This window comes from Montipora capricornis, chromosome 14, assembly GCF_036669925.1.
Source record: "Montipora capricornis isolate CH-2021 chromosome 14, ASM3666992v2, whole genome shotgun sequence".
Taxonomy (NCBI): Eukaryota; Metazoa; Cnidaria; class Anthozoa; order Scleractinia; family Acroporidae; genus Montipora; species Montipora capricornis.
Genome location: NC_090896.1, coordinates 43558625 through 43569674, shown reverse-complemented (window position 1 = coordinate 43569674; position 11050 = coordinate 43558625). Strand labels below are relative to the sequence as shown.

Here is an 11050-nt window from a genome sequence, read left to right as displayed (position 1 = left end):
TTAATGATTAATTGTCGTTTCTTTTCACATGATGGTAGGAGAAATATATATTTCGCCGGGTTGTTTGTTTCATCTGAGGTTTCTAAGTAAGTGTAAATTAAATGAATCTGTGTTTACAGGCATGTTGAACTACTATCAGCTGTTAAGACAACTGTTTCGCCTGCCAGTACAAAAGACTCAGTGATATGGCAGATACGGCTCTCGTCTGATAAAACATTTGCCTTAGAGGGTGGGGGTGCTTTGGGGTGCAGGGATGGCGCCGTAGTGAGAGGACTCTCCTCCCATTAATGTGACCCGGGTTCTATTCCCAGACTCGTGGTCATATGTGGGTTGAGTTTGTTGGTTCTCTACTTTGCACCGAGAGGTTTTCTCCGGGTACTCCGGTTTCCCCTCTCCTTGAAAACCAAGATTTGACTTGATTTGCTTTCATTGTTAATTTCAGTTTACAGTGTCCTCAATTAGTGCTCCAGCGCTAGAACCCGGGGGGCGGTACTCCCCTATAAGGCCTTAATGGGGACGTGCGGCCAGCCACGGTATGTTTTTCGGGATTTTTGTCTTGAACAGGGTATCGAATTTATCATTTTTGTCTTAATCAGGGTAACGATTTATCAATTTTTGTCTTAAACTGGGTTAAATGTCTTAAACAGGGTATCAAAAATCGGCATTCTGTCTTAAAATGGGTAGGAAAATTAGCGATATTTGTTTTAAACAGGGTCAGGGTATAAGGGGCCGCTCCGTACCTCCCCACCCAGGGATATGTCGAGTACCCCCCTCCCCCTCCCCGGGCGCTAGAACTACTAGACACATAAATATATTTCCTTTCCTTTCCTTAGAACACGCTGGTTTCAACCACTTTAAAAAGTAGACTCACTTTGAACAATTTCCGTCCTCACATTTAACTCAAAAGGTTTACTTCTCCTGTTCTGTTCAGCAAACTGCAAAGAAAGCATAATTTTACAGGTCAAAACACTGATGCTGTAAAATATATCCAAAACTTTCTAAGACTTGACTTCGATTTAAACTTATGCTACACAATTTTCTAGTTCACCTCAGAGTCCCTCCTTGTTTCACACAAAATGAAAAGCCCATAAAAAATTCCACTGTCACCTAAAGTCCTTCGCTAACTACGCATACAAGATGACGCGCACTTTCATATGACTGTGCAACTTTTTGCTTTGACAACGGTGTCTTTTTAAAATAACATTTGTGTCTTCCTCTTGTTTTTTCAGTGATAAAACGGGGTCAGAGGCCACTGGAATGAAAAGACAGCTATGGGCAGCCGTCACCGCCAAAAATACAAGCCTAGCTAATGGTTAAGAATAAACCGGAATGGTTTAATTGTCCTTTGTAGAACGGTTTATCAGAATTTGAAAAGATGTATTTAAAACACAAATGGACATGTCACCCTTAGTGAAATGAAATAAACAAGCATTAAATGGTTTAGACAATTCAGAAACTGTGTAGATACCCTTGGTGAATTGATTCAATGAAAATACGAGTGGTTAAGTGTTTATTGAAATGGATCAGTCACCTTATGCAATCATCGCAGTTAACACAGAATTGGTCAGTGCCAAAGACCACCGGTGTAATTATCCTTGTCAAAATGACAAAGTCAAGTCTTGAATGGATCAGCATACTTTGACATGATATGCAGTGAAACGGTAAACAGTCCAGCTTACCGTACATTGGTTCAGTGATGTGACAAACGGTTCAGAGTAGTCTGAAATGGCTTATTTTATCTGCAAATGGTTAATCGTGAACCGCAATGGTCTAGCATAACATTGATCGGTTTACCATAATGTGAAACCGCTTAGTGTTACGCCAAATGGCTTAGCGTGACGACAAATGGTTTAGTAGAAAGCGAAATGGTTTAGTGTTGCAGCAAATGGATTGCGCCGGAACCGCCAAAAATACAAAAGTGAAATGGACAAGTCAAGATTGAAATAGAATAGTCAATGTGGGGTCTTAAGTCACAACCCATACGTCATTCAGATAAATATTGGCGCGTATTTGCCCCAACGAGGTTCGTACCGCGAAGTGCACAAGTGGGATCGGGAACAGGTTATTTCTACCAGTACCGCCTCGTTTACTCGACTCAGTGATCCTTATTCCTCTAAGAATCCTTCTTTGTTTTTGCCTAGTTTAGCTGGATTGGTAATTTTTCTACTCTGATCATTTTGCCGTGATATCGGCAAGTTATATACATGAATGTAGATCAAAGTAAGCACAGGAGACATGGGCAGGCCGTGTTTTCTTTGTCTTCAACTGTACGCTAGTTAGCCACTGACAATCAGTTTCTGAAAATGTGAGTTTCTGTAGAAACCTGAGCATATTTCTCTATCGTTTCAAGCCTTTCCTTGAACCTCTGAATTAAAGTTAAATACACTTGCTACCCGTTACTCATAAACAGCTTCCATGTCTTAAAACAATCAATCGCCTTATATCACGAATGCTCTGGTTCAAAGTATCAGGTAGCTGTACCGTAAAACGATGCCTCTTAACTGTATGTCAATCCTTTTTTTTTTCAGGTTACAATTTTTATCTTTAGTTCCATAAATTCTAATAACAAAGGATTAATCATGGTAAGGTTTTTTTTTCCCCTCTGCATTTTAAATACCCTTCAATAGCCAGTTAGAACATGAAGAAGATGAAAGAGGATAAAAGAAGAATTGCAAAATAACGACACTAAAAGATTGGTATCGTTGAAAACCGCTGCCGTTTTCGCGGGTAGATAACGCTGACAGGAATTCCATCTGAGTGTTTGACCTAAGTAGATGCCCCTTGACATGTCTGCATTGCTGATTGTTATGAGCACTTTTGCTTTATATAGAAACGTGCAGCGGTTTTCAACGATACCACTCTTTTAGTGTCGTTATGAGGCCGTGTTCAGGAGTTTCACTCAGCAATTCTTCTTTTATCCTCTTTCATCTTCTTCATGTTCTAACTGGCTATTGAAGGGTATTTAAAATGCAGAGGGAAAAAAAACCTTACCATGGTTAATCCTTTGCTATTAGAATTTATGGAACTGAAGATAAAAGTTGTAACCTGAAACAAAAGGATTGACATACAGTTAAGAGGCATCGTTTTACGGGACAGCTACCTGACACTTTGAACCAGAGCATTCGTAATATAAGGCGATTGATTGTTTTAAGACATGGAAGCTGTTTATGAGTAACGGGTAGCAAGTGTATTTAACTTTAATTCAGAGGTTCAAGGAAAGGCTTGAAACGATAGAGAAATATGCTCAGGTTTCTACAGAAACTCACATTTTCAGAAACTGATTGTCAGTGGCTAACTAGCGTACAGTTGAAGACAAAGAAAAACACGGCCTGCCCATCTCTCCTGTGCTTACTTTGATCCAGTTCATGTATATAACTTGCCGATATCACGGCAAAATGATCAGAGTAGAAAAATTACCAATCCAGCTAAACTAGGCAAAAACAAAGAAGGATTCTTAGAGGAACCAGGATCACTGAGTCGAGTAAACGAGGCGGTACTGGTAGAAATAACCTGTTCCCGATCCTACTTGTGCACTTCGCGGTACGAACCTCGTTGTGGCAAATACGCGCCAATATTTATCTGAATGACGTATGGGTTGTGACGTAAGACCCCACATTGACTATTCCATTTCAATCTTGACTTGTCCATTTCACTTTTGTATTTTTGGCGGTTCCGGCGCAAACCATTTGCTGCAACACTAAACCATTTCGCTTTCTACTAAACCATTTGTCGTCACGCTAAGCCATTTGGCGTAACACTAAGCGGTTTCACATTATGGTAAACCGATCAATGTTATGCTAGACCATTGCGGTTCACGATTAACCATTTGCAGATAAAATAAGCCATTTCAAACTACTCTGAACCGTTTGTCACATCACTGAACCAATGTACGGTAAGCTGGATTGTTTGCCGTTTCACTGCATATCATGTCAAAGTATGCTGATCCATTCAAGACTTGACTTTGTCATTTTGACAAGGATAATTACACCGGTGGTCTTTGGCACTGACCAATTCTGTGTTAACTGCGATGATTGCATAAGGTGACTGATCCATTTCAATAAACACTTAACCACTCGTATTTTCATTGAATCAATTCACCAAGGGTATCTACACAGTTTCTGAATTGTCTAAACCATTTAATGTTTGTTTATTTCATTTCACTAAGGGTGACTTGTCCATTTGTGTTTTAAATACATCTTTTCAAATTCTGATAAACCGTTCTACAAAGGACAATTAAACCATTCCGGTTTATTCTTAACCATTAACTAGGCTTGTATTTTTGGCGGTGACGGCTGCCCATAGACAGCACATTTTCTCAAACGGTTTACTTCTCCTGTTGTGTTCAGCAAACTGCAACGGAAGCATAATTTTACAGGTCAGAAGAAATGCTGAAAAAAATATCTAGGGTGCGTTTTTTTTTTTTATTCTTGAATCCAAAAACGGATTTTGCGTTTTTTTGGCGAAATCCAAAAACGGATCATGATTGCACATACTTCGGATTAAATCTAGATCCGGATTTTTGAGATTCATCACTTCGGCGTTTTTTTGGAAAGGATTTTTGACAAGCGGGTTTCCATGCAAAATACACAGCAGCTACCGTACGTGACAGTTTAGCCCAAATGTGTTTTTCTCGCGCCATTTTTACCATACGATCGAAAACATGAATAGGTCGAAAATAGTTAGGTTTCCTGCAAATTTCACACCAGAAATTACACTAAAGGTTACTTGACAGCAATAATATATACGAAACCTTTAGGCCTGACAGGAGCCTTAAAATTAGGCCTGAATTTGAAGGCTAACAGCAGCCTCACACGACACTAACTATCAGCGTTACAATTAAGCATGACACGAGCCTTACATAAACGTCGCGTGAGCGTTAAAAAAAGTGCTTTTCAGGCTCTTGTAATATTTTTGTTAGGCTCATGTTATGCTGCTTGTACTCGTATCAATTTGGAAAAACCAGAAAAAAAGTGAAAGAATTTAAGTCTCGTTGCTGGGTCATGTTAGGTTTTTTTTTTTTGTTGAAATATTATCGGGTTAATGTAAAACCTGTCATTCGCGATAGGGAAAAAAAACACGCACGTTCCTTTTCAGCGTGTTAAATTTCTGTCATCACATTTGGGCATCTCCACATAAATACACCGTCAAATGAAAATTCTGCTTTTCATGGCGTGTCCTCAAAGGATGTACGCTCTCGGCCACGCTCTCGGCTTCCCTCTCCTTTCCGGAGGCCCAGACTAGATTGCGTAGAGCACAATGGTAATTTTACGGACAGGTTGATATGGCCTGATTGCAGAACATAAACCTGTCTGTAAAGCTTTAAAAGTAGGACAGGTATCACTTACCTTTGGATGACTTGAATTGCAGCCAAGCGTCGAAGCTGTTTTAAATTGGCCGAAAATTGTCGTAACTTGGACTTCACTCCTTATCAAGAGTACTTGCCGTGGTCGTGATGCACGGACACTCTACTTCTCTTCTATTGTTGCTTTAGTGTGAACAAAATATGCAAATTCAACGTGTAGCGGACAGCGCTCTGGCAGCTTCTTTGTTTGTGAGGCACTCCGAATCCTCTCACACATCTTTTAGATGGCCGTGAATCCACAACTGAACAGACTTGTATAACTTAAATCCTTTACTCACCTTTTACGGAACGGGACAATGTAAAATTTGATATGTTGGTGGATATTTAAGGAACACCCAATTGGGTAAGCAAGATATAAAAAAAAATAGATCTGCCTCCATCAATTGGAACCCACTAAAGATCCTTTGAAAAGCCCTCTTCAGTAACATCCATTCAAGTCAATAAGCAAACATCAGTACGGAAACAGTATAATAGCTAAATCGTTGTTAATATTATTTTCTTTGGCGTTAAATCATGCTTCAAGATGAATTTTCATGAGCTTACTCATGAGCTCAAAGTGAGAGGAGATGACAATTTAATTGCGCATTGTGGTTTTACTCTTCGTAAATCACTTGCTGAGTAAATGTCTCGTGGATTTGTGCTTCAGTTGGCTAAGGTCTCTAGCTTGGCCCTCTTTTTTCCATTCAAGACAAAATGCTGTCAAAATGGATAGATAAGGGCAGATTATTACTTATTACCATTTTAGTCAGATGATTTTGACTTTTGAAAATTTGGTGGATTCATTGGATATTTAGCACTTTGTTTGCAAGTGAGTACTGTCACGGTACTGCGCAGTGGATAAATCCGTTTGGTAAGGTTCTAGTACTGCGGACATGTCTTTAGTCAATTCTCACACCAAAACAGTCAGGTTATGGATTTCCCTTGTTAGCTTTCATCCCCCTTCATTCTAATTCTATCAAAGATAGATTTCAAGCCTCTCTCTTCGAGAAGATTTTTTCATCGTTGCACTGCTATTCACAAATGCCTGATTGGGTCAACTGATTTTAACTTTAATGTTATTAGAAATCGCGCCGTTCACTCCCATAACACAGGGAGCTCCAATGATCTTTTGTCTCTTCCACGAACTAATAGGGGCATAAACAAACCTTCACCTTCCAAGACGGGTGAAAGACTGCAAAAGCCTTCCAACTGATTTGAAAGAGGCCGATGATTTATCCATTTTTAAAGCCAAACTGAAAACGTTTTTAAAAGACTTTGCTTTATAGTGAATCCAATGTTTGGGTGTCTAGAGTTGATGTAGTCGAAAAATATAATGGCATCATGTTCCGAGTGAAATAAACAAAAAGTGTCCTCAACATATCGGCAGTAAAATAACATTTCAGAGCTTTAAAAAATTTTCAAGGCTCTGAAATAGTGAGCACTTAGTCAGTGATAGGGCCTCTTACATCTTCAAACACCTACAGAATTCCAAACATTGTCGCACCCTGTCTTTAGGGGACTGTTTCCATATTTTAGATCACGCCTCTACGACTTCCCAACTCAAGAGAAAATAGTCGTTTGATATTCAAAGAGAATAACCTTCTCGTAATGAACAATTGCTTCACGCAAAGCTAAAACTATCCTTTTAATTTTCACGTTGTCACGTTTTATGTACATTCCGTTGTTACTGGCATAATTTGCACTTTTTCCTAGTTATAAATGAGGGGTTCTGAACCATAGCGGGTTAAACCACTCTAAGCTAATTTACAGAAAACGCACTGTTAATTTAAGTACAGAAAAAAAATATATTGACAAGGTTTTTCTTGTGAAAACATGTTTATTCGTTATAGGAATATCAATTACATCATGATATAACTTATCTTTACCACTATTAAGGTGTTCACTTTAAGATTTAGTGAAAACAAATAATAACAATAGTGGACACAGTTCTGTCACAGCCACTTCAGACAGTTTGTTCAAAATATGAACAAGTGCCACACAAATTTGCTCCCTTAGACTATGATAGTGAATGACGCAAGGACCTACAGCACAATTTATTTGAATTAGACTTTTTGCTTTTCTCTAAACGGGGAGATTTGTTGGAAATTCTTGAACAGGAACAACAACGACAAACATAATAAAAAAATTAAATGAGCCAGAAACGTCTTTGCACTAATACCTAGAGCTTAACAGAAAGAAAAATGAGTAAAATATGTCTCAACCAACAACCACATAACAGTCAACATAACAGTTCAAACTACACTCAACAAGCCTCCTTAAAAAGGCTTATATTATTATTATGCAAGCAAAAAACATGTTCGCCATTCTTTAAAGAAACTGGTCAGTAACTCTATGCAAAAACAAGAGATCATTCCCGAAACAAGTGTCTTTAAAGTCCCTTAAAATGGAATTCCATTCAGTGAAATTGTTCAGAGAAACGATTGGAGTCACTGCAAAAAATGTTAAATTGCTGCTTTGTTCAAGCATCTTTCTGCCCGTCGCAGCTGAGATTTGAGAACATCTCTCTGCCGAAAAATATTTAAGTTTTTTTGCACTGACACACAACTGCTGCAACTGACATGACTTAAACTGAAAGCAAAAGTTCATTGACAGTTTCTCAAGGTTAGGGTGGCCCTGAAGTCCTTGTAATGCACTGTCAGGACTGATGTTTTGACATTGATCCACTTGTTGCAAATCAAAGGAAATTAAAGAGATACTTGGGTCTTGTGCTGCAAGTTCTTTGTCTGATTTCAGGTTGTACCCGGATAGAGCTTTACGCTGGTGCAACTCAAGCTCAACAGTCAGTTCCCTATGCTTTTGCTCATCAGTTTAAGTTTTTAGGCTTGTCTGTAATAGGTCACACCTGTTGCAGGTATCACTCTTGGGGCTTCCAAATGATAAATTGAATTTGTATTAAATATTTCACGGTAGACATTTTCCTTCACTGAGGTTCTTAATTCTGCATTGCATTTCTCCATGTACAAATCATACATTTTCTTTATAGTGAGATTTGATGAAAGATATCTTCGGTTACGACAATAATGACTTGACTCAGTTGGGAACCTTTGAATGTGAGCTCGCACAAACTGAACATCCTCTTCAGGGGTTTTGTTTTTAGGCTCATGTCTACCCCTTTGATCTGTTTGTGGAGATCCCATACTTTGCATTTTTGATAGAGCACGAGAAAGCCTGCCATTGGATATAGCATAAATGGCCAAGAAAGCCTTTTTGCATACAGGAGTAGACATTCCGTTGTCGTTTATGTAATATTGACGAGAATAATTTCTTCGCGAATCCAAAGAAGTCTCTCTTTTCTTTGCATACCTTCGCTTTACAGACGTGACTTTCACACTTCCACATAAGAAGGCATTCTGTGCAGTCCAATCTCCAAGCTCCCAAAAACCTCCGAAAACATTTTCACGCCGTTGTTGTGTAACTCTTTCAAAGCATTTCAGCGGGCAGCGACAGTCTTTACCCGGCCAGTTGTTTTGCTGCACATTTACGTTTCTCGCCTGACTTTGATACTGTTTCACATTCCTTACCTCTGTTACGAAGACGTTTCCGTTTGTTTTTCTTCCACTCTTCAGGATTTCGTTTTCTTTTACGCGAATTCTTGCTCGATAATTGCTGGCTTCTGTTCGCCATTTTTTTTTGATACCACATGGTACTGCGTAAGTCTGAGCCAACAGGCAAATGGTCAGCAAATGTAAGGCTTAGCGGTAGGTACTTTATATATGATACCCTATAATGTACCGATCCTCAAGTCCTCTACCCGTCCTTTAGCGTCCTTACACATCCCTACCCGTCCTTTAGCGTCCTTACACATCCCTAGCCGTCCTTTAGCGTCCTTACTCATCCCTAGCCGTCCTTTAGCGTCCTTACTCATCCCTAGCCGTCCCTTAGCGTCCTTACACATCCCTAGCCGTCCTTTAGCGTCCTTACACATCCCTAGCCGTCCTTTAGCGTCCTTACTCATCCCTAGCCGTCCTTTAGCGTCCTTACTCATCCCTAGCCGTCCTTTAGCGTCCATACTCATCCCTAGCCGTCCTTTAGCGTCCTTACTCATCCCTAGCCGTCCTTTAGCGTCCTTACTCATCCCTAGCCGTCCTTTAGCGTCCATACTCATCCCTACCCGTCCTTTAGCGTCCTTACACATCCCTAGCCGTCCTTTAGCGTCCTCACTCATCCCTAGCCGTCCTTTAGCGTCCTTACTCATCCCTAGCCGTCCCTTAGCGTCCTTACACATCCCTAGCCGTCCTTTAGCGTCCTTACACATCCCTACCCGTCCTTTAGCGTCCTTACACATCCCTAGCCGTCCTTTAGCGTCCTTACTCATCCCTACCCGTCCTTTAGCGTCCTTACTCATCCCTACCCGTCCTTTAGCGTCCTTACACATCCCTAGCCGTCCTTTAACGTCCTTACACATCCCTAGCCGTCCTTTAGCGTCCTTACACATCCCTACCCGTCCTTTAGCGTCCTTACACATCCCTAGCCGTCCTTTAGCGTCCTTACTCATCCCTAGCCGTCCTTTGGCGTCCTTACACATCCCTAGCCGTCCTTTAGCGTCCTTACACATCCCTAGCCGTCCTTTAGCGTCCTTACACATCCCTAGCCGTCTTTTGGTAGCCGTTCTTTAACGTCCTTACACATCCCTTGCCGTCCTTTAGGATCCTTACACATCCCTAGCCGTCCTTTAGCGTCCTTACACATCCCTAGCCGTCCTCTAGCGTCCCTACACATCCCTAGCCGTCCTTTAGCGTCCTTACTCATCCTTAGCCGTCCTTTAGCCTCCTTAAACATCCCTAGCCGTCCTTTGGCGTCCTTAAACATCGCTAGCTGTCCTTTGGCGTCCTGACACATCCCTAGCCATCCTTTAGCCTCCCTACTGATCCCTAGCCGTCCTTTAGCCTCCTTACCCATCCCTAGCCGTCCTTTAGCGTCCTTACACATCCCTAGGTGTCCTTTAGCCTCCTTAAACATCCCTAGCCTTCCTTTGGCCTAGCTGTTCTTTGGCGTCCTTACACATCCCTAGCCGTCCGTTTGGTTCCTTACACATCCCTACCCGTCCTTTCGCGTCCTTACACATCCGTAGCCGTCCTTTAGCGTCCTTACTCATCTCTAGCCGTCATTTGGCGTCATTACACATCCCTAGCCGTCCTTCAGCGTTCTTACTCATCCCTAGCCGTCCTTTAGCGTCCATACGCATCCCTATCCGTCCTTTAGCATCCTTACTCATCCCTAGCCGTCCTTTAGCGTCCTTACTCATCCCTAGCCGTCCTTTAGCGTCCTTACACATCCCTAGCCGTCCTTTAGCGTCCTTACACATCCCTAGCCGTCCTTTAGCGTCCTTACTCATCCCTAGCCGTCCTTTAGCGTCCTTACACATCCCTAGCCGTCCTTTAGCGTCCTTACACATCCCTAGCCGTCCTCTAGCGTCCCTACACATCCCTAGCCGTCCTTTAGCGTCCTTACACATCCCTAGCCGTACTTTAGCGTCCTTACACATCCCTAGCCGTCCTTTAGCGTCTTTACTCATCCCTACCCGTCCTTTAGGATCCTTACACATCCCTAGCCGTCCTTTAGCGTCCTTTCACATCCCTAGCCGTCCTATAGCGTCCCTACACATCCCTAACTGTCCTTTAGCGTCCTTACTCATCCATAGCCGTCCTTTAGCGTCCTTAAATATCCCTAGCCGGCCTTTAGCGTCCT

At 41.5% G+C, this 11050-nt stretch overlaps 2 protein-coding genes across 3 annotated transcripts in view; both read right to left on the bottom strand.

The window, feature by feature from the left end:
- The window catches only part of LOC138033731 (neurogenic locus notch homolog protein 1-like), an 80505-nt gene extending 79331 nt beyond the window's left edge, over positions 1 to 1174 (bottom strand). The window contains exons 1-2 of one of the 2 annotated variants that reach the window (XM_068881534.1): positions 1049 to 1174; positions 872 to 935 (exon numbers count right to left, since the gene is read on the bottom strand). The gene's annotated coding sequence lies outside the window, so the exon portion shown is untranslated. The remainder of the gene's footprint in view (positions 1 to 871; positions 936 to 1048) is intronic. The other variant, XM_068881535.1, reaches the window with a different exon arrangement.
- Positions 1175 to 7205: 6031 nt separating this feature from the next.
- Positions 7206 to 8986, bottom strand: LOC138032013 (uncharacterized). Its single transcript, XM_068879600.1, has 2 exons — positions 8845 to 8986; positions 7206 to 8810 (listed from the first exon to the last, which is right to left on the bottom strand). Exons 1-2 carry the CDS (start codon positions 8984 to 8986, stop codon positions 8179 to 8181), a joined length of 774 nt encoding a protein of 257 aa, XP_068735701.1. The 3' UTR covers positions 7206 to 8178.
- Positions 8987 to 11050: the final 2064 nt, after the last annotated feature.

Excerpts from the sequence above, each read along its gene's own strand:
- LOC138032013 (XM_068879600.1), bottom strand. The coding sequence starts at position 8,986 with ATGGCGAACAGAAGCCAGCAATTATCGAGCAAGAATTCGCGTAAAAGA. Across the intron at positions 8,811-8,844 it reads ATCAAAGTCAGGCGAGAAAC|ACTGTCGCTGCCCGCTGAAA; the intron begins GTAAATGTGCAG and ends GGCCGGGTAAAG.